Source organism: Myotis daubentonii, chromosome 3 (assembly GCF_963259705.1).
Source record: "Myotis daubentonii chromosome 3, mMyoDau2.1, whole genome shotgun sequence".
Taxonomy (NCBI): Eukaryota; Metazoa; Chordata; class Mammalia; order Chiroptera; family Vespertilionidae; genus Myotis; species Myotis daubentonii.
In genome coordinates this window covers 21,091,566-21,115,714 of record NC_081842.1, presented here as the reverse complement: position 1 = coordinate 21,115,714, position 24,149 = coordinate 21,091,566, and the positions used below count along the sequence as shown (strand labels likewise).

The 24,149-nt window shown below is 42.3% G+C and overlaps 1 protein-coding gene across 2 annotated transcripts in view; it reads right to left on the bottom strand.

Moving 5' to 3' along the window:
• The window catches only part of GMPS (guanine monophosphate synthase), a 59,619-nt gene that overhangs the window by 2,309 nt on the left and 33,161 nt on the right, over positions 1–24,149 (bottom strand). For both annotated transcript variants that reach the window (XM_059686870.1, XM_059686869.1), the window contains exons 8-15: positions 20,098–20,249; positions 19,200–19,373; positions 17,280–17,385; positions 16,031–16,146; positions 11,151–11,276; positions 5,578–5,693; positions 1,550–1,680; positions 295–467 (exon numbers count right to left, since the gene is read on the bottom strand). In XM_059686870.1, the coding sequence (XP_059542853.1) occupies positions 295–467; positions 1,550–1,680; positions 5,578–5,693; positions 11,151–11,276; positions 16,031–16,146; positions 17,280–17,385; positions 19,200–19,373; positions 20,098–20,249 (1,094 nt within the window). The remainder of the gene's footprint in view (positions 1–294; positions 468–1,549; positions 1,681–5,577; positions 5,694–11,150; positions 11,277–16,030; positions 16,147–17,279; positions 17,386–19,199; positions 19,374–20,097; positions 20,250–24,149) is intronic.

Genomic DNA, 24,149 nt, shown 5'->3' with positions numbered 1-24,149 from the left:
CTTACTTACTTAGAAAATATTATTTGTAAAGTAGAGGTTGGTTGGCAAAATTAAATAAAGTTATAGATTAGAGTTGTTTGGTTCCTCTCCATATGGTAATCAGACATCTAGAGGGTTTTAATATATTTAAGGCCTTTTTCTACTACAGTGTACTGAACAATCATGTGGAGATAAAAAGAGCCTGTCTTCTGAACAGAAAACCAAATATCAACATTGTCATAGTCTATTCCACTCGCCATATTATAAAATGTATGAGGCACTGAAAATATACATTAGAAGGAATATATAAATTACCTCTACAGGGATCTCATTGCCAGGTGTTGCAGGTATACCAGTCATGAAATCACTAGTAATAAAGGTTCGAATAACCACGGATCTCTGGCATGAAGGCTGCTTCTGAAGCGGGTCCCGATCAAAATGTAATGGTGTCAAAATCACCGGCATCTGACTGATTTTTCCAGCATAACCTAGAGAAAGGAAGTTAACAGAGAGCCAATCACCATCCATGGAAAAGCACTGCGACCTAGTTCAATAAAACCCTCCCAGACAATATCTGGTCACATACACACACCAGTTAGGACAGCCATTGTGCATTGTTTCCAGCTACTCTCACGGCATTTTAAGTAAACTCAATCACAAATACAAGTAATAAAATTTGACTGTAGTGCTATGATGTAGTGATGACACTATATATATGTAACATATATATAAAGCCTAGTCTTTTAATTTGTGGCAGTTATGGTCTAGAGCAGGGGTCCTCAAACTACGGCCCGCGGGCCACATGCAAATACAAATATTGTATTTGTTCCCGTTTTGTTTTTTTACTTCAAAATAAGATATGTGCAATGTGCGTAGGAATTTGTTCATAGTTTTTTTTTAAACTATAGTCTGGTCCTCCAACGGTCTGAGGGACAGTGAACTGGCCCCCTGTTTAAAAAGTTTGAGGACCCCTGGTCTAGAGGAAATACAGTTAGGTTCTTGCAAGCCTCTGGTCACATTTTCATCTACCGATCAGTACATACCTTGTTTTATGTATTTAATATTTATTGCAGATTCATTAACATTGAATTCACGGCCAACAGCACTATAATTCAGGCATGAACAAACCTTACTAATCTACATATTTTCTCTCTGAGGCACATCACAGCCTTCCTGTGCTTAGAAATCTAGACAGCACCTCAGCACTATGCTTGGGGGACATTTTAAACAGTGAAATCACCAACCAAAAGCATGAAAATGCCAAAAATATGCCACTAAATAGCCTACAAAAAGAACATTTGTTTACAGTAAGAGCTAGAACAAGAAAGCAGAGTACTGCCTTGTTCAACATCAGTTGCAAGTTGGTCAACTCAATTTTTTTGCCACTCTGCACATGTCTGCACACAAACAAAGGGTGGATAATTTTTTTTATGAAGGCAACATCATAGAATTATCCATAAACATGAAAGCACCTAAAAATTAAAAATCTTATAATTCTACTAGAAATCACAATGCCAAGCATCCAAATTTTAGTTAGAGCATGCAGTGATAAGCAACATGAGCAACTTACCGGACTCCCTGAGAATGTTCTGAGCCTCAAAATCAGCTTGGCGTAAAGTACTGAGCACCCCTGTTGTCAAGAAAGTGGGAGTAACATCCGTAGGAGGCTCTTTAACTGGTGGGCCAAATATATAGACAACTCTAGAAGGGGGGAAGAGGAAATTACAGAGAATTACAATTTAGTATGATAAGCAATGCACAAGGAATAACATTCTTTCCATTTATTCTTAGGCCCCTCTCCTACCCACTTCAAATCCCCAAATGGGTTGGTTAGAATATAAAATTATAGAGGGGCCTATGTTCTATGTACCTTCCTCAAAGTGTATTCTCTAGAATACTACTATCTCAGAATGTGCAAAGATATATGTGATTATCATATTCCTCTTTTCATTTAATGTCTTGAGTTAGAGTGTCCCCAATATATCATATCCAACTGGAACCTGTGGTGAAAATAGGATATTTGCAGATGTAATCAAGTTAACATAACGTCAGGGTGGCCGTTAATCCAATGCAGGGGTCCTCAAACTTTTTGAACAGGGGGCCAGTTCACTGTCCCTCAGACCGTTGGAGGGCCGGACTATAGTTTAAAAAAAAACTATAAACAAATTCCTATGCACACTGCACATATCTTATTTTGAAGTAAAAAAACAAAACGGGAACAAATACAATATTTGTATTTGCATGTGGCCTGCAGGCCGTAGTTTGAGGACCCCTGATCCAATGACTGGGTGTCTTTCTAAAACCAGAGAAATCTTGGAACATAACACACACAGACAGAAGAGGGCATGTGAGAATGGAGAAGATTGGCGTTACACTGCCACAAGCCAAGGACTGCCACCAAACACCAGAAACTAGGAAGAGGCAGGAAAGGATCCTCCCCTAGAGCCTTCAGAGAGCATGGCCCTGCTGACACCTTGATCTTAGTCTTTTAGCCTCCAGAGTCGTGAGAGAATTAATACTTTGTTTTAGCTTCTCTGTTTGTGGTAATGTGTTCCAGTAGCCCCAGGAAATTAATACTCATAAGCTTGGGGAAACAGTGAGTTGAGCAAATAAACAGGTTTTTACCACAAAACTTCAGAAGTTGTAATATGCTAATATGCACTGGAAACATCCAAGATGAGGCTACAAAGAATTTCCCAAACTTATTTGACTACTCAATCTTTTTTTCATTTTGGGCAACACTAATCCCAAGTGGAAATCCCAAGAGGAAAGATTCTCCTTTCCTCTTTATTAAAAATGTAACCAAAATGGACACCTAAACTTGGTATCCTACTAGTTCCTTCTAAAAGGAATAACTCATAAGTGCTTTCAGTAATTATCTATTTGGAAGATATGAAGATACACCACTGCAAGTGTTAATAAAAGTAGGGTTTGGAACATAGCTTGAGGAAATTAGGCTCAAACAACTCAAGGGGAATCTTACCACTGTTTGGAGGATCTGTTGTACAACCTTCACTCAGGGAAAAAGAGGCAGTCAGGGTAGAGATAGGAGTGCCACCTCGCTTCCCCATCCCAACTCCAGCCAGCAGGCAACTAATTGTCCCTTTCCCTTAGCCCTATCTGGCTTTAGTAAAGAAAATCAATCTCCCTTGGCAATCTCCCATAGTTAAGTTTAGTTATGCTTTTCTTTTCTTCTTAATATATACTTGGAATAAAGCACACAGAAGAAAACAGCAACAGATCAAAACCACCACTACCACCAACTACTTCATTGCCTCCTCCAAAATATACTGTAGCAGAAAAAAAAGTTTTGTCCAAGAGAAAGTAAGACACATTTCTATTTAGCAACATAGTTCCTAAATAATCCTTAAAGGAAAAGGCAAGTAGACAAGAGAATGCCACAACTTGATTTTTTTGGTCTAATTCCTTACAAACAAGAGTGATAATAAATATGCAAGGATAGGTAGAACAGCCAAACTGGTGCAGTCGCTCTCTCTACAAAGATTCTATCTACTAGCAATGGGGGCCAGGGGGAGAGAGAGAGACACCAAAAAATGGGAAACAATTTTAGAAATGTATTTCTAATTCCTAAAAAGGAGCTTAGCAAAAATCTAAAACTTACGAAGACTCTTTCTTTTTAGGGCTTGTTAGGTTCATATTTTAAAATGTAGTAGGTTTATTGTTGTTGCTTATTTGTTAGACATTTTTTTATGGGGGGTGGGAAAGGAAGCGTTGTGTAAGGAGAGAGAAAAACAGAAGAAAGAAAAGACAGGAAGAGAAACCAGCATATAAAGGACAGAGACTAAGTTTAAACATGGGTGAGTAACCTCGGCAAAAGAAAAATAGAGGGAGATAAAACTGTAAGAATGTACTAATTGCATAGTAAGAGCAGGGGAGTCAAAATTAGGGAAAGGAAATACTCCATTTGACCTCTAAAGTTAAAGTATTAGCATTATTCAGAAGATGAATTATGAGCCATTACTTTAACCAAAACAATTATCTCCATTCAAAAGAGTTCATTACAATCCTAGCCAGTTTGGCTCAGTGGATAGAGCGTTGGCCCATCAACTGAAGGGTCCCAGGTTAGATTCCAGACAAGGGCATATACCTCTACTGCAGGTCCATCCCTGGCCAGGTTGGAGCACATGCGGGAGGCAACCAATTGATGTGTCTCTCACATCGGTGTTTTTCTATCTCTCCCACCTCCCTTCCACTCTCTAAAAATCAATGGAAAAATATCCTCAGGTGAGGATTAACAACAACAACAAATAGAGAAGCACCATGATATGCAGAAGGAGTATATGCTATTTGCTAGCCCTTCCCATCTTCCACATACTGATTTCCAAGTAACAAAAATTAAAGCCCTGTGGCTCAAATTGCAGAGCTGCCATGTCTTGGCAGAAGAATTCAATCAATAAAAAAATTGCTTATATAATAAGTAAATAAAAATAGGTACTTACAAACTTACCACTATTTATTTTAAAATTCACTCTTTTTCAGTGTATTAAAGGTGCTTCCTTATTTGGGGGCCTTAGGTTCATCGGAGTAAACCTTTTAATAGGCATATTCCCACCAGTAAAAAAGATGGTTTCCCTGTGACTCCTAATCTGGAAATCCCAACAGCAGGCAGTTGGAGAACAATACACACTCTGCTAGGTAACCACCAATGGAAAGATTTCTAATTTCTGCAGCAAATTTGAATAAACTAAAACATCAAGTAATCATTTTTGGTTGTTAACTACTCAATACCCATTAAAAAAAATAAAATAAAATAAAAAAACAAGACCAGAGAAGAGTAAACAACTGTGAAATAAGAATATTTAATGAGCAATCTGGCACCAAACAAGTTGAGATTATTGAACTATACAAAGGATACTGTATTGTAAAATAGACAAAGATTATAACTCAGCTATTGATATATCCAACATAAAAATTAATGTGCAAATTAAAGGAAAAATAAATCTGAAAAACTAAATTGAAAATAAATTATACATGTAGTTATTTTAATGATATCTGGCATTTGCCTATTTCTTTTCTTTGATTTCCTGATTATTATTAACTAAGCCCCAACCTTGTAATTCTACAGCCTTCAGATATTTTTTTCAATCCTTTGGAATAAAACATGTTACCATAAAATAGGTAGTGTAAGCTGCTAATTTGGAAGACATGACTTAAAACTGCCTTTTTTAAAGCAGATAAATGCATTGTGTTGAAGAAACAAAACACAAGATATTAAGTATCTACTAAATTGTGACCTAAGTAGATATATCTGTATCTACACTTGAGCCTTTGGTCCTTTAAAAAAACACCTTGCCCAGTTGGTGTGGCTCAGTGTTTGAGGGTCAACCCATGGACCAAGAGGTCACCAGTTTGACCCCCGGTCAGGGCACACGTGTCCAGATTTTGGGCTCGATCCCCAGTTTGGGGAGTGCAGGAAGCAGCCAACCGATATTTCTCTCTCATTGATGTTTTTATCTCTCTATCCCTCTCCCTTCCTCTCTCTCTAAAGGAATCAATAAAAACATATTAAAACAACAACAACAACAACAACTTATCCTTCCATTACACCTTATCCCCTGCTCCCACTGTAGAACATACCTGTTAATGTTGTGACACATGCGAGGTATAAGCCTAGCCAGGAAAATAAGTGATTCCCAGTCAGGTTCATCTTTACTGGAGATTCCACACACATAACTGTAGGAACGACAATCACCCTGAAAGTAAAAATGCATTCAATAATTTTAATGATTTTGCAGGTGAGTGGATTAAAAACCTATGGTACATCTACTCAATGGAATACTATCCTATCTAATAAAAGAGAAAAATGGTAATTGGCGTACGACGATACCCTTTTCATTGGCTAATCAGGGCTATATGCAAATTAACTGCCAACTATGATTGGCAGTTAACTGCCAACTAAGATTGGCAGTTAACTGCCAACTAAGATTGGCAGTTAACTGCCAACAAGATGGCGGTTAATTTGCATATGTAGGCACAATGCAGGGAGGCGAAAGGGAAAGCAGGAAGAAGCCCCCTGCCACTGACAGTGATCGGAAACCCAGGGGGGAGCTAAGAGCTGGGGGGCCGCCTTTGCCCTGCCCCCCAGCCATGATCAGAGAATCAGGCGCCTTTTCCGCCCTGGCCAGTGATAGCAGGAAGTAGGGGTGGAGCCAGCGATGGGAGCTGGGCATGCTCGAAGCTGGCAGTCCCAGGAGCTAGGGGTCCCTTGCCTGGGCCTAAAGTGGAGCCCACGATCGCGGGGCCACTGCAGCTGCGGGTCCCCGCTGCCCGAGCCAGACGCCTCAGCCAGAGGCGTTAGGCCTGGGCAGGGGCGGAGCCTGCAACCGCAGGGAGATGGGGGTCCCCTGCCCAGGCCTGACACCTCTGGCGGAGGCATCAGGCCTGGTCAAGGGGCCGATCGGGTGATTGGTGATTGGAGGGTGATGAGGGTCAACGCCTGAGGGCTCCCAGTATGTGAGAGGGGGCAGGCTGGGGTGAGGGACACTCCCCCCCCACACACACACACACCCAGTGCACGAATTTCGTGCACCGGGCCCCTAGTACCACTATAAAAAAGAAGAAACTTTTACCATTTGCAACAGCTTGGATGGAACTGGAGAGCATTATGCTAAGCCAGTTGGAGAAAAATAAATATCACATGATCTCACTCATATGTGGGATATAATGATCAATATAATTTGATTAACAAGAATAGATCCAGAGACAAATGGCTGGGGATGGGGGTGGGGTGTTTAGAGAGCAACCAAAGGGCTTTGTATGCATGAATATTAGCAAAACCAATGGAAACAGACACTGGGGCTGGGGCAGTGGGTGCTTGCCCGGGGTGGGAATGGCTGGCTGGTGGTGGGAGGGTCAAGCGGGGAAAATGGAGACATATGTAAAACTTGAGACAATAAAAAAAAATAATGGTTTTGTTGAAGTCAAAAAATGGACCAGAAAACATTTCATGCATGATGACACCATTAATAGCAATCCTTTTTGAAAAGAAACTTGTTTATAAAAGTATTAGAGGCCCAGTGCATGACATTTGTGCACTGGGGGAGTGGGGACATTCCTCAGCCGGGCCTGCGCCCTTTAGCAGTCTGGGAGCCGTCAGTCGGACATCCTTAGCACTGCCACGAAGGCCAGAGAGACTCCCACCACTGTTGCTGCACTCACCAGCCATCAGTTCGGCTTGTGGCTGAGCTGTGCTCCCCCTCTGGGAGCGCACAGACCACCAGGGGGCAGCTCTTGCGTTGAGTGTCTGCCCCCTGGTGGTCAGTGTGTGTGATAGCAACCGGTCGTTCTGCTGTTCAGTCAATTTGCATATTACCCTTTTATTATATAGAGGCTATTTGGATACTTCTCTAATGATATAAATAAATCCTAAATTTAAATCTCATATTAAATTCTACCTAAATCAATTCAGACATAAAGTGTCATGGTAATTTTAAGAATTTATTCAACACATGCCAGAAGCCCATTGGGATCTCATTCTAAGTACCTGCCCAAATGTGGGCAGCCAGCACACTTAATTTGGAAGACAAGATCTGCCCATGTTGATTAGGTGAAAAAGGATTCTTAAGTCAGAGATAAAAAATAAAAATAAGCTTAAAAAGTTATTAAAAAACAAGTGAATAAAACTGGTGATAATATTAATTCCCCTTTTCTTTGTCCTGTTTAATCCAAGTAATTTTCTTTTTTTAAAAATCAAATTACACTAAAGAACAATTTTTAAAGAGTCATTAAACTACCCTAATAACCAGTATACTGAAAAAAATGAGAATTTAGGCTATGTGAATGCTAATTTGACAGTATCTATTAAAGTTTAAGATGTACATGTTTTTGCCCTAGCTGGTTTGGCTCAGTGGATAAAGCATCAGCCTGTGGACTGAAGGGACCCAGGTTCGATTCTAGTCAAAGGCATATGCCCAGATTGCAGCTCGATCCCCAGTAGCGGGCATGCAGGAGGCAGCCAATCAATGATTCTCATCATTGATGTTTCTATCTCTCTCCTTCTCCCTTCCTCTCTGAAATCAATAAAATATATGTCTGTAAATATAGATATATATTAAAAAGATAAAAATCATACCCTGTATAATAAAACCCTAATATGCAAACTGACCGAACAGCGGAACGAACAGTCGCTATGACGTGCACTGACCACCAGGGGGCAGATGCTCTATGCAGGAGCTGCCCCCTGGTGGTCAGTGCACTCTCACAGGGGGAGCACCGCTTAGCCAAAAGCCAGGCTCACACCTGGCGAGTGCAGCAGCGCTGGCGGGAGCCTCACGTGCCTCCTCTGCAGGCAGGCAGTAAGAAGCGAGGAGTCCTTGACTGCAAGAGCCCCCGGTTGTGAGAGGGGGCAGGCTGGGCTGAGGGACTCCCCTTGCAAGTGCACTAATTTCATGCACTGGGCCTCTAGTAATAAAATAAATGTACATGCTTTTAACCTGGGAAACAGGAAATGAGCTTACAGAAGCACATGAGCAACTGCTTAAAGAAATAAAACATTACTTGCTGAAATGCCTGTAACATTAAAATACTGAAAGCAATTTAAATGCCCATATGTAGAGAAATGATTAAAGTACGATATAACCATATATGGAATACAAGCCAGCAGTTAAGAATAATCTGTAATGGCGTGAAAAGTTCATTATGTTCAGTTTAAAAAAGTGCATCTGTAATTCCCTTTATTGTACTGTTAAAATAACTGCATCTGGAAGAATACATACAACACAACTGGAAAGCAACAATAGGAAAAATTACTTTTAAATGTACTGCATTTTGATTTTTTTTTTTTGCCACAATTATGGTTTACTTTGGGATTTAGAAAATAAACTTCATTACTACACTAACCGTGAAATAGGATTTTTACTGGGCTTCCAAGGCTCTCCAAAGGCCCAAGAGACCAGAATAAAGTTAAATATCTAACCAAAAAAAGAATTTTCATTTTGATGGAAGAGTAGTGGAGCCTAAATAAAATCATTTCTTAAAAAGTCACTCATCCAGCAAATTCAGGAAAAAGAGTATATTTATTAAGTTTTACGTGAATAATCTCTAAAACAGTTCATTTTCTTCCATACATAATTCTATTCTACAAGGCCATTATAAACACACTAGGGGCCCAGTGCACGAAATTCGTGCACTGGGTGTGTGTGTGTGTGGAGGGGGAGTGTCCCTCAGCCCAGCCTGCCCCCTCTCACATACTGGGAGCCCTCAGGCGTTGACCCCCATCACCCTCCAATCGCAGGATCGGCCCCTTGCCCAGGCCTGACGCCTCTGGCCTAGGCGTCCAGCCCGGGCAGCGGGGACCCGCAGCTGCAGCGGCCCCGCGATCGTGGGCTTCGCTTTAGGCCCAGGCAAGGGACCCCTAGCTCCTGGGACTGCCAGCTTCGAGCATGCCCAGCTCCCATCGCTGGCTCCACCCCTACTTCCTGCTATCACTGGCCAGGGCGGAAAAGGCGCCTGATTCTCTGATCATGGCTGGGGGGCAGGGCAAAGGCGGCCCCCCAGCTCTTAGCTCCCCCCTGGGTTTCCGATCACTGTCAGTGGCAGGGGGCTTCTTCCTGCTTTCCCTTTCGCCTCCCTGCATTGTGCCTACATATGCAAATTAACCGCCATCTTGTTGGCAGTTAACTGCCAATCTTAGTTGGCAGTTAACTGCCAATCTTAGTTGGCAGTTAACTGCCAATCTTAGTTGGCAGTTAATTTGCATATAGCCCTGATTAGCCAATGAAAAGGGTAGCTCGTACGCCAATTACCATCTTTCTCTTTTATTAGTGTTGATTATCCCAATATCTGACAATCATATCACTAAGCTAAATTATTGACACCTTTTCTGGTTTTCATTTTACTACAAACTCTAACAAAAAAGAAACCTTCACTTGAAGAGCATATAAACAAAGGAGAACTTAATATAATCTAACTAGAGACCCAGTGCACAAAATTCGGAAACTTGGGGGGTGGCGGGGTCCCTCAGCCACTCCCCCTGGGAAGCAGGCCTAAGCCGTCAGTCAGACATACTTAGCACTGTCACAGAGGCGGGAAAGCCTCCCGCCACCACCGCTGCACTCGCCAGCTGTGAGCCTGGCTTCTGGATGAGTGGCGCTCCCCCTGTGGGAGCGCACTGACCACCAGGGGGCAGCTCCTGCATTGAGTGTCTGCCCCCTGGTGGTCAGTGTTCGTCATAGAAACCAGTCGTTCCACCTTAAGGCTGAAACCGGCTCTCCAACATCCCCCAAGGGGTCCCAGATTGCAAGAGGGCGCAGGCCAGGCTGAGGGACCTCACCGGTGCACAATTGGGGCTGGGGAGGGATGTGGGAAGTTGGCCAGCCAGAGAAGGACCGCAGGAGAGTTCCTAGGCGTGTCTGCTCAGTCCTGATCGGCTGGACCCCAGCAGCAAGCTAACCTACCAGTCGGAGTGTCTAACCCCTAGTGGTCAGTGCACATCATAGCCACTTGCCAACTGGTTGACTGTCTGCCCCCTGGTGGTCAGTGTATATCATAGCGAGAGGTTGAGCAGCCTTCACATGTCATTAGCATATTACACTTTGGTTGAACAGACAACCAGACAACCAGACACTTAGCATGTTAGGTTTTTATTATATAGGAATATGAATAGCATTATAAAAGTAAAAACTATATGATCCTCACATGCTTTTACAATTGGAAAGACAGAACAATAAATACACAAATGTCATTTGTACATTATCAAAGCTAAAAGAGAGAAGACATAAAAGAAATAGAGCACTAGTTTAAGAAATACACAAGTTGAGAATGAGACCTAAGTGGTGTATAACGTTCATCAGGGGGCCTTCTTGCAATTAAAGACTTCTAAAGCAATAGTACATTTCATACCAAGAAGGATAAATGAGAACATGACCCTTTGGTGACTATCCTTCAAGGCAGAAGCAAGCAAGCAAACCCTAAAGCAAGTCATTCTTTGAATTTTTACTTTTGGTTAGAGATGACAGATGTTCCAAAACTACAAGATCTCAAGCCTGAATATTGAGTTCCTATAATCTTGTTCACACCATAAATATTATATAAAACATTACCTTTTTACATATTTTCATATTTCATTTCCCTAAATCATTCCTATTTGAACAATAATGAAAAGAACATCTGAAGAAAGTTATGTCACAGGGCAATGGATTCACACAACTCACCTGCACACCTACAGTTTTAATTGGCAGCAGAAAGGCATTCAGTGAATGCAGACTTGTAATTTGCATCAGTTTCTCCTGGTCCTCTTCTGTTGTGCAGGCTTTGACTCTTTGTAATAGTGTATGCGGCTGGGAAAAAATCACACACAGATATTTCTAAAGGTTTCAAGAAATAAGGTACTCACTCTTTTGGAATCTATTACTATCTTAGACATCTACATTTACTGCTTTATAGCAATAGATCCTATTGGGCATCTCTCTTTGACTTGTGTGTGCTATGCAGTATAAATCTTAACCCTGTTTTTATTCTTTTAGAGTTCCCCTTAAATGTTATCATGCATATTTAACAAGAGAATCTCTCTAACCACTTGGCAAACAATGCAAGCACATTTAAATGCTTTAACTCCAATCAATCCCCTTGTGGTTTACATGTTATTTTAACTACATATTATTGTAATATTTTAAAAATAAACACCAATAATTATAGATCATTATTTTTATTATATATTCCATGTTTGCTTGAATGTTACCATTTTCTTTTCTTTGTTTACCATTTTCTTTACCTTTTTTTTTGTTTACCATTTCCCATTTTCTTTTGTTTATCATTTTTTTCTTGCATATCAGACCTTTCTCCTGAGATCCTTTTGCTTCTCCTAAAGTCAGCCCTTTAAAACAGTGGTTCTCAAAAAATAAAATCCTATCTAATAAAAGAGAAACATGGTAATTAGCTGTACCTCCGCTACCCTTCCCATTGGCTAATCAGGGTGATATGCCAATTAACTGCCAGCCAAGATGGTGGCGGGCAGCCAGGCAGCTTGAAGCGAACATGAGGCTTGCTTTCTTCAGTGACGGAGGAAGACAAGGTTCCCCGCCAGCCGCTGCCGGCCTGAGCTTGCAGTTTGAAACATTGTTACAAATATAGAAGCTAAACAAAACCCCAGAAACCTGCTTTCAGCCAGCTGGGATCTCAGAGCTAGAGTTGAAACAGTGTTTCGATTATAGAACCCAAACAAACCAGATACCTGCTTTCAGCAGCCAAGGCCTAAAAGCTGGAGCCAAGCCTCAGAGCTAAAGTTGGCCCAGAATAAAAAAAAAAAAAAAAAGGAGTGGTTGGGAGCTTCAGTCACCCACCAGCCTGAAAACGGCCCTCAGCCCCTCACCCAGGCTGGCCAGACACCCCAGTGCGGACCCCCACCCTGATCCAGGACACCCTTCAGGGCAAAATAGCTGGCCCTCACCCATGCACCAGGCCTCTATTCTATATAGTAAAAGGGTAATATGCCTCCCAGCACCGGGATCAGCGTGACAGGGGGCAGCACCCAAACCCCCTGATCGCCCTGCGGCTCTGTGTGGGACGGGGGCGGGGCCACAACCTCCCTATCTGCCCTGCTCTGTTCGTGAAGGGGAAGGCGCCCCAACCTCCTGATCAGCCCTGCTCTGTGCGTGACAGCGGGGAGCTCCCCAAACCCCTGATTGACCCTGCTCTGTGAGTGACAGGGGGCAGTGCCCCAACTCCCTGATTGGCCCTGCTCTGTGCGTGACATGAGGGAGCTCCCCAACCCCGATTGACCCTTCTCTGTGAGTGACAGGAGGTAGTGTCCCAACCCACTGATTGGCCCTGCTCTGTGCGTGACGGGGTGGCACCGCAACCTCCCCATCGACCCTGCCTTGAGTGTGACAGGAGGTGGTGCCCCAAACCCCCAATCGGCCCTACCCTGAGCGTGACTGAGGGTGGCATCGCAACCTCCTGATCCGCCCTGTTCTGTGCATGACAGGGGGCAGCGCCCCAACTCCCCAATCGGCCCTGCTCTGAGCCCGACCAGGGGCTGCACCTAGGGATTGGGCCTGCCCTCTGCCACCGGAGAGTGGGCCTAAGCCAGCAGGTCGTTATCTCCCGAGGGGTCCCAGATTGCAAGAGGGCCCAGGCCGGGCTGAGGGACCCTCCCTCCCCCGAGTGCACAAATTTTTGTGCACCAGGCCTCTGGTAATAAAATAACAGTGGTTCTCAAGCCTCACTGTACACTCAAATTACTTGGTATAATCAGGTTCTATCTTGGATTAAATAAGAAATTCTAGAAAGAAGGGGTCCAAGCATAGTATACTTCAAAAGCTACCCCAACCCTGGCCAGTGTGGCTCAGTTGACTGAGTGTTGTTCCATTCAACAAAAGGTCAACAGGATTTGATTCCAGGTCAAGGAACATTCCCAGATTTCCAGCTGGATCCCCAGTAGGGGGGTATGCAGCAGGAGGCAGCTGGTCCATATTTCTCTCTAAAATTAATAAAAACATACTAAAAACAAAAAGCACCCCAGATGATTCTAATACACAGCCAAGGGGTGTGTATACTGCACTGTTGGTAGTAAACTGTGTTTATCTGAAAATGTCTCTATTTTGCCCTACTTTTAGCAGACAGTATCTGTTCACTATTGTTCACCATTATTTTCTCTTGGAACTTTGAAGTCTTCTTGCTTTTACTACTGCTTTCTGTATACTAGTCTTTCCTTTGTAGAGTAAAACAACCTTTCCTCTGCAGCTGCTTTGTCTTTGGCAGAATGCAGTTTTGCTAGGTATGCCAACTCGGTATCAAATTCTTTTCATTTATTCCGATAGCAATGTGTTACGTTCTCCTGAATCTGAGGCATGGTTTCAAATAGTTTCAACCAGTCTGGAGAAATTAAAATACTTTTGTCTATTACCTCCTTCTGAAAATATGTTAAAGATGACCTTTTCATTCTATCTTAACTTCTATCCATTGTTCTGATTTCTGAATAATTTGTTAACATCTTTCTTAAGCTGTTTAATTTCACCTATTATTTTCATTTCTACAATTTAATTTTTTAAAAACTGCCCAGTCATTTTTTTATATTCTTATATACTTTATTCTTATTATCTACTGCTTCTCTTAATTTTATGTCCTTTATTCCCAGTATTTGAAGCGTTTGAGGGTTTTCTGATAGTTTCCACTAGCTCTCATTCATGGAGCCCTTTTTCTATAAATATTTTGTAATTTTTTTTATTGTAAGCTCATATTTCCTAGAACTGTATCTATGGGAATTCTTTGAGGCCTGTTTGAAGATATTCCAAAGAGTAAATTAATTTACATTGCTTCTTGCCTGACACCTGGAAGCACTACCAACCAAGGTCCACTTTAAATAAGAATTTACTTCTCAGCTTGTAGGTTTTCAGAAAACACAGATTATAAATTTAGGCACCAAAACTACAGATGGACTGGAAGACTTTTCCATTCATCCTCAATCTGGACCTGAAATAATCCCCCTTGTTTTCTTATAATAGATATAGAGTATTTTAAAACACCTTTTCAGAAAATAAACAAATGGAACTACATCAAAATAAAAAACTTCTGCACAGCAAAAGAAAACAACGAAACAACAAGAAAGCCCACTGCATGGGAGAACATATTTGCCAATGTTATCTCCAATAAGGATTTAATCTCCAAAATTTACAGGGAACTCATACAACTTAATAAAAGGAAGATAAACAATCCAATCAAAAAATGGGCAAAGGACCTAAATAGTACTTTTTGGAAGAGGACATATGGAAGGTCAAAAGACACATGAAAATATGCTCAGTCACTAATCATCCAAGAGATGCAAAAATCAAAACAACAATGAGGTACCATCTCACACCTGTCAGAATGGCTATCATCAACAAATCAACAAATGACAAGTGCTGGCGAGGATGCGGAGAAAAAGGAACCCTCATGCACTGCTGGTGGGAATGCAGACTGGTACAGCCACTGTGGAGAACAGTGGAGTTTCCTCAAAAAGTTAAAAATGGAACTCCTATTCAACCCAGTAATCCCACTTCTAGGAATATATACCAAGAAACTAGAAACACCAGAAAGGATATATGCAACCCTATGTTCATAGCAGCACAATTTATAATAGTTAAGATTTGGAGCCGAAACCGGTTTGGCTCAGTGGATAGAGCGTCGGCCTGCAGACTGAAGGGTCCCGGGTTCGATTCCAGTCAAGGGCATGTACCTGGGTTGCGTACACATCCCCAGTGGGAGATGTGCAGGAGGCAGCTGATCGATGTTTCTCTCATCGATGTTTCTAACTCTCTATTTCTCTCCCTTCCTCTCTGTAAAAAATCAATAAAGTATATTTAAAAAAAAAAAAAAGATTTGGAAACAGCCTAAGTGCCCATCAGCAGATGAGTGGATGAAAAAACTATGGTACATCTACACAGTGGAATACTACGCTGCGGTAAAAAAGAAGGAACTCTTACCATTTGCAACAGCATGGATGGACCTGAAGAGCATTATGCTAAGCGAAATAAGCCAATTGGAGAAAGATAAATATCACATGATCTCACTCATTTATGGAATATAATGAAGAACATAAACTGAACAAAAATAGATCCAGAAACAAAGAAATACCAAACGGACCATCAAACCTCAGAGGGAAGAGATCTACCAAAGGACTTGTATGCATGCATATTAGCATAACCAATGAACATGGACCTTGGGGCAGTGGGGGCTTGTCCTTGGGGGTGGGAGTGGCCAGGGAGGGGTGGATGGGGGAAAAAGGAGACATCTATCTATATCTTTCTATATAAAACCCTAATATGCAAATCGACCAAACGGTGGAATGACCAGTTGCTATGACGCTCAGGGGCAGCTGGTCAGTGCGCCCCACAGGGGAGCACCGCTCAGCCAGAAGCCGGGCTCATGGCTGGCGAGTGCAGCGGTGGTGGCAGGAGCCTCCCCTGCCTCCTCGGCAGTCAGACATCCCCCAAGGGCTCCCAAACTATGAGAGGGCACAGACCAGCCTGAGGGACCGCCCCCCCCCCCCGCCAAGTGCAAGATTTTCGTGCACCAGGCCTCTAGTAATATACTAGTATAAATCCAACATAATTACCTTTTTAACACTTGCAGAGAAATCAGCTACTATTTTCAAAATGTTATTGGTTTCAGGAAAGTCCTTACAAATGTAAGGTTCTTCAGCACATATTACTCTAATTGCCAGACCAGGACCTAAAGTGAAGAGTAATAATTTAAAAATTTTGAAATTTTCATATAAAAATGTCAGTACTCCCAAAATATAAAACCCTTCCAAAAATTAATATCCATGTGCTGTGCCACTTCAAGGTTTTTTTTTCCAGTTTTACTGACTGGAAAATTTATTATTTTTATATAGTTGATATATCACCATTGCAAATAGTTTCTATTGTGAGGATCAAATAAGACAGTATTTGTAAAATATGCAGCAAAATGCCTAGCACATACCAGCACTCAAGAAATGTGAACTATTACTTTTTTTAAATTTCATTAAACCATTTTCTCAACTTATCACCAAATACTGAGAGCTAGAAACTGAAGTACAAAGCTTGCCCAAATTCAAGATCTCATTTAAAGAACAAGATTCTCAATCCCAACTTTAAACAAATATCACCTCTGTTTTTCTATATGACAAAATAACTATTTCATCTATTTTTTATTTGCTCATAAATTAGTTCTTATGGCCTGTGCAAAGAAGTGGTTCAGCCATTCAGATAAATGAGCCATGGCAAAAGGATTTCAGAGAACCAAGTTTTAACCCTGTCTTCCATCATGGTATCATAGAAATAATATACAAAATCCCAGCTCTGACACTGAAAATTGTGTGGCAATGTTATTAAAATATTTTGATGCCTTGGTTTTCTCATCTGATGGCAAAATGATATGTCATATAATTTTGGTATGGTATATGTAAATATAAATACAATGGAAAATAACTACTTAATAAAATGAAGTATATACACTAGACAAGGGGTCCTCAAACTACGGCCCGCGGGCCACATGCAAATACAAATATTGTATTTGTTCCCGTTTTGTTTTTTTACTTCAAAATAAGATATGTGCAGTGTGCATAGGAATTTGTTCATAGTTTTTTTTTAAACTATAGTCCGGCCCTCCAACAGTCTGAGGGCCAGTGAACTGGCCCCCTGTTTAAAAAGTTTGAGGACCCCTGCACTAGATACTAAAAAAATGTTTATTCCCTACACACCTTTTTCTTTCTCTCAAGTTACATTTTCCTTGTGATAACAAATTCTTTCAAAATTGTCTGAATTGATTTTCTTCAACACGAAGGTCTAAGAACAAATCAAAGTATTCAATTTTAATTTTACCTGGAAATGGATGCCTTGAAACTAACTCTTCTGGAAGTCCGAGTTCTCTGCCTAAAACTCTCACTTCATCTTTATGAAAATCTTTCAGAGGTTCTATTACTTTTCCCTATATAAGGGGGAAAAACAATTAGTACAAATTAGTAACCAAAATCACATGGAAACAAAGGGTAATAAATTATTGGCTTTCCCTATTGTCTTTTACCTCAGATTTAAAAATCAGTTTTTAAAACTTCATTTCCTCCTGTATGCTTTATAGGCCTTAGATAAACATTTCAGTGATCTTATTTCTCTTTGAAACACATTTTAAATATAAACCTTTTAAATATAAATAAATCAAAGCAAACCTTCCCCTATCTCTGATATAGTTTTTGTTAGAATACAAGGCAAATTAAATATATACTAGTGTTTCAAAATAAAACTCTCCAAATGATGCCATCAAGAAAGTGAAAAGACAACACAGAAGGCAAATCATGTATCTTACAAAAGACTTGTAACTAGAATATATAAAGAACACTTACAATTCAATGAAAAGATAAACAAACCAATTTAAAAAGGGGTAAAATATCTGAATTGATATTTCTCCAAAGAAGATATACAAATAGCCAATAAGCACACGAAAAGGTATTTAGAATCATTAGCTATCAGGGAAATACAAAACAAAACTACAATGCGTTACCACTACACACTAAGATGCACAAAATAAAGAGACATAATTCACAGCCTTATGATAGTTACTATCAAAACAACAGAAAATAACAAGTGTTGGCAAGGTGTAGAGAAATTAGAACTCTTGGCATTGTTAATGGGAATGTAAGATGGTGTAACCACTATGAAAACATGAAGAAAACCTCAAAATATTAAAAATCGAACTACATGATCTTGCCCAGACAGAGTGGCTCAGTTGGTTGACCAATGTCCCATGCACCAAGAGTTCACCAGTTTGATTCCCAGTCAGGACACATGCCTAGGTTGCAAGCTCAATCCCCACTTGGGAGCATGCAGGAGCAGCCGATCAATGTTTCTTTCTCTCTCTCTCTCTCTCTCTCTCTCTCTCTCTCTCTCTCTCTTTCCCTCTCCCTCTCTCTCTCTCCCTCTCTCCTTCCCTCTTTTTTTTTTCTCAAAAAATATTAATGAAACATTTAAAAAATAAAAACACTACATGATCTAGCAATCCCACTTCTTGGTATATATCTAAAAGAATTGAAAGCAGGGTCTACAAGAGATATGTGCAAACCCAGATTCATAGTATAATTTACAATAGCCAAAAGTGGAAATAACCAAAATGTCCTCTGACAGATCGATGGATAAACAAAATGTGTATAGACATACAACAGAATATTATTCAGCCTTAAAAAGGACATCTTAACATGGATTAACCTTGAGGACCTATGGTAAGTGAAATAAGCTAGTTACAAAATGATTTTACTTATATAAGCTATCTGAAGTAGTGAAATTCACTGAAACAAAGTAGAATGGTGGTTATCAGGGGTTAGGGCAGTGATGGCGAACCTATGACATGCGTGTCAGAGGTGACACGCGAACTCATTTTTTTGGTTGATTTTTCTTTGTTAAATGGCATTTAAATATATAAATATAAAAAATATAAATCTTTTCTATACTATAGTTGCAAATACCAAAAAAATTTCTATATGTGACACAGCACCAGAGTTAAGTTAGGGTTTTTCAAAATGCTGACACGCCGAGCTCAAAAGGTTCACCATCACTGGGTTAGGGAGAAGGAGAAAACAGTAGCTGTTGTTCAATAGGTATAGAGCATTTCAGTTTTGCAACATGAAAAATTATAGAAATCTGTTTCACAACAATGCAAATACACCTAACACTCCTAAACTGTACACTTAAAAATGGTTAAGGGGGGAGGAAAGAGGCTTTATGGGAAAGTTTGCATAAGTTTTTACCTACCTCTTCTCTCAACTTTCTGATAAGCTCTGTGTCATTGTGATGGGTCTTGATGAGTTCAGCTTTGCCACTTGCAACAAGGGATGCACTTTCAATTAGATCAGGCCGTAAAGTACCTTGGGCAAGGAAAACCTCCTCAGGTTTCAGGTTCATTTCTCCAATTACTTCATTGGCAATCTATAACCAACAGGAGAAAAAAGCCTTTTAAAGGATGACTCTTTTAAAAAGACAGCAAAATTTTATACTTTCAGCTAAATTTCTCAAAGTCCTTGGGCAATACTGACAGGATGAAATCTACCAACTCCTAAAATAAACTCCTTTAACAGCATATGTTCTTTAAAGAACATGCTTTAACATGATTCAAAAAGGTATGCAAACATTCCCCCTATTCAAAAGCTAAAAATCAGTCACTGAAATACTGAAAGTCTAATATCAATTGAAAATACCTATTCTTAAAATAGTTAAATCAAATCAATAGCAAAGCATAAGTATACATGTTTTTAAAATATAAAACAATTTATACTCTTGGTCTATATAGTAGTAATATACAGTAAAACTCTTATCCAAAAATAAAATAAAAATTAGCAAATTTGGTTACTTGATATAATGGCAAGAAAAAACAAATACTAAAATTCACATTGAAAACACTACACATTGAGGATATTAAAAAGGTACCTTGCCCTAGCCGGTCTGGCTCAGTGGATAGAGTGTCGGCCTACGGAATGAAGGGTCCCACGTTCGATTCCAGTCAAGGGCATGTATCTTGGTTGTGGGCACATCCCCAGTGGAGGGTGTGCAGGAGGCAGCTGGTCGATGTTTCTCTCTCATTGATGTTTCTAACTCTCTATCCCTCTGCCTTCCTCTGTGTAAAAAATCAATAAAATATATAAAAAAAAGGTACCTTAACAAAAGTATCCCCAATGATTTTTCTTTTCTCCTCAGGACTTGTTGTCATATTTAACGTTTTGCTGATTCTTTTTCGTGGAGTTCTATCTTCATCTGATATCGGTAGAGTTGTTGTTCCATTGTAGAAAGAATGAGCAGCATTTATCACTGGGCGAGGGAGCAGAAACATGTTTTAATCTTTTTTAAAAAGATTTTTAAATATCATACTAACAAATCAAACTACAGAAATAAAAGCAAAATGGATCCTTTTATCTCCCATTAATTTGCCTACACATTCTAGAACAATCAATAAACTATGATTAATAGAGTCTACAGATGCACTCATTAATTTTGTTTTGTGAATCCTGTGATATTTTATGATCTAGGCCAGTGGTCGGCAAATCATGGCTCAGCAAACCGCGGCTTGCGAGCCACATGCGGCTCTTTGGCCCCTTGAGTGTGGCTCTTCCACAAAATACCGGCTCTTCCACAAAATACCGACTTCTGCGCATGGGCCACAAAGTTTCAATCGCACTGTACATGCGCGCCTGCACGTGGTGTTTTGTGGAAGAGCCACACTCAAGGGGCCAAAAAGCTGCATGTGGCTCATGAGCCACAGTTTGCCGACCACGGATCGAGGCTCATGATAACATAAATTATGCTGGCTGTTTTTCCCCTACTCAGTGCGCCACCAGAACAATAGGCAAATTTAATAGTAGAAAATCATGGCTCCAAGGAAATTAAAAGCAATGGTTCATGTACAGTGATCATAAGTTCTCAGAACTACATAGACTAGTCTCTTGAAAAACTGATGTTTATGAACATACATTTAGTGATCTTTGACTGTCTCTTTATATTTAAGAACAAGGTATTCAAAAACTGACTAAGACCCTAACCGGTTTTGGCTCAGTGGATAGAGCGTCGGCCTGCGGACTGAAGGGTCCCAGGTTCGATTCCGGTCAAGGGCATGTGCTTGGTTGTGGGCACATCCCCAGTGGGGAGTGTGCAGGAGGCAGCTGATCAATGTTTCTCTCTCATCCATGTTTCTAACTCTCTATCCCTCTCCCTTCCTCTCTGTAAAAAATCAATAAAATATATTTAAAAAAAAAAAAAAACTGACTAAGATCTCTATCTATATATATAAAAGCCTAAGCAACCGAATGACTGGTCAACCCGTCGCTTTGACGCGCACTAACCACCAGTGGGCAGACACTCAACGCAGGAGGTGACCCCTGGTGGTCACTGTGCTCCCACAGCAGGAGCGCCACTCAGCAGACTGACGGATGCCAGACGCAGGGCTCACAGCTGGTGAGCGCTGCTGTGGCAGAGCGAGCCTCTCCCAATCGGGACTGACTGGGCGCGAGCCCACAGCAGGCAGGAGCGGCAGGCGGTGTTGGACTGCTGGTTTCAGCCCAATCCTCACAGGCCACGCCAAGGGACCTCACTAGTGCACATATACACCGGGCCTCTAGTCAACACTAATAAAAGAGAAAAATGGTAATTGGCGTACAACGATACCCTTTTCATTGGCTAATCAGGGCCATATGCAAATTAACTGCCAACTATGATTGGCAGTTAACTGCCAACAAGATGGCGGTTAATTTGCATATGTAGGCACAATGCAGGGAGGCGAAAGGGAAAGCAGGAAGAAGCCCCCTGCCACTGACAGTGATCGGAAACCCAGGGGGGAGCTAAGAACTGGGGGGCAGGGCAAAGGCGGCCCTGGGGCCGCCTTTGCCCTGCCCCCCAGCCATAATCAGAGAATCAGGTGCCTTTTCCGCCCTGGCCAGTGATAGCAGGAAGTAGGGGTGGAGCCAGCGATGGGAGCTGGACATGGTCGAAGCTGGCAGTCCCGGGAGCTAGGGGTCCCTTGCCTGGGCCTAAAGCGGAGCCCACGATCGCGGGGCCGCTGCAGCTGCGGGTCCCCGCTGCCTGGGCTGGACGCCTCAGCCAGAGGCGTTAGGCCTGGGCAGGGGCGGAGCCTGCAACCGCGGGGAGCTGGGGGTCCCCTGCCCAGGCCTGACACCTCTGCCGGAGGCCTCGGGCATGGTCAAGGGGCCGATCCGGTGATTGGTGATCGGAGGGTGATGAGGGTCAACTCCTCTGGCCGAGGCATCAGGCCTGGGTGGGAGGCGGGGCCGGGGATTGGGGGGATATGGGGGTCCCCTGTCCAAGCCTGACACCTCTGGCGGAGGCGTCAGGCCTGGGCAAGGGGCCGATCAGGTGATCGGAGGGTGATGGGGGTCTACGCCTCTGTCAGAGGCATCAGGCCTGGGCAAGGGGCCGATCCTGCGATTGGAGGGTGATGGGGGTCAACGCCTGAGGGCTCCCAGTATGTGAGAGGGGGCAGGCTGGGCTGAGGGACACCCCCCCCCACACCCAGTGCACGAATTTCGTGCACCGGGCCCCTAGTCTATATATATAAAAGACTAAGTGACCAAACGACAGGTCGACCAGTCAATGACGCTCACAACCACCAGGGGGCAGACGCTCAATGCAGGAGCTACTCCCTGATGGTCAGTGTGCTCCCACAGCGGGAGTGCCGCTCAGCTGACTGCCGAGTACCGGACGCCGGGCTCACGGCTGGCAAGCCCAGCTACAGTGGCACGAGCCTCTCCCGCCTCCACAGCAGCACTGCCAAGCTGCAATGGAGGCAGGTGCAGTGGGGCCAGGTTAAGTGGAAGCAGGAGCGGCACAGTGCCTGGCCCGGGCTCGGGCTCCTCTCCAGCCGCCTGCCGCTTTGTGCACTACTACATCCCCCGAGGGGTCCCAGATTGCGAGAGGGCACAGGCCAGGCTGAGGGACCCAACCAGTGCATGAATCCATGCACCAGGCCGTTAGTTTGGTAATAAGAACAGCTGGTGTGCTTCTCTGTAAGATGACAAGGCAGCTTGCTTTTTTATTGGGGGACCAACAGTGAATTTGTGGATCTTTCTCTTAAGTTCTTTACTCCAGAGAAGACACCTCCAATCTCCTGCCTATCGCCAGTAGTGGTGGGGTGAGAGAGTCACTATTCAGTACATACATTTCTATTTAATCCTACTGTTTTTAATGTAAAATCTTACTTTCACTATTAACTATGCCTGGCATTATTAATTTGCCAAAGTCCAAAGCCTCTCCTCATTAGCCTCTCTATAGAGAATGAACCCAGTCTTCTGATGGGGAGGGACAACAGCAATTTGTTCCCATGTTAAGGAAAAGAATCTGCTTCCCAGATTTCCAACCAATCCATTTTAGGCTCACCCAGAGAACCAGGACCCACAAGGAAGCCAATGCTTCTAATTACTGAGCCTCCCCAGAAGTCTTGCTTTTTGTTGGCTTTCTCCCCTCATCCTCACACCAAGGTTTTGGAGTCCTCCATTCTACTATGTCAGTTACCAGGAACAATGCAGTTTTTGTGGGGCTAAAAATTTTTATAATTTAGAAGCCCCTTTCAAGAACTAGAATTGAGTCCTGGCTCAGTGGTCGACAAACTGCGGCTCATGAGCCACATGCGGCTCTTTGGCCCCTTGAGTGTGGCTCTTCCACAAAACACCACGTGCAGGTGCGCATGTACAGTGCGATTGAAACTTCGTGGCCCATGTGCAGAAGTAGGTATTTTGTGGAAGAGACACATTCAAGGGGCCAAAGACTGGCATGTGGCTCACGAGCCGCAGTTTGCCGACCACTGCCCTAGCTGGTTTGGCTCAGTGGATACAGCGTTGGCCTGTGAACTGAAGGGTTGTCCCAGGTTTGATTCCAGTCAAGGGCACATGCCCAGGTTGCAGGCTTGATCCCCAGTAGGGGGCGTGCAGGAGGCAGCCGATCAATGATTCTCATCACTGATGTTTCTCCCTCTCTCTCTCTCCCCCTTCCTCTCTGAAATCAATAAAAAATAACAAATGAGAAAAAAAAACAAAACAGGAGGGTTAATACATAAAAAAAAGAAATAGAATTGACAAATTAAGTATTTAAAAAGATCACAAGGCAAACATAAACTATAAAAAACATATGTACAGGCATATCTCGCTTTGTGCTTCACTTTATTGCTTCTCCCAGATGTTGCTTTGTTTTTCACAAATTGAAAGC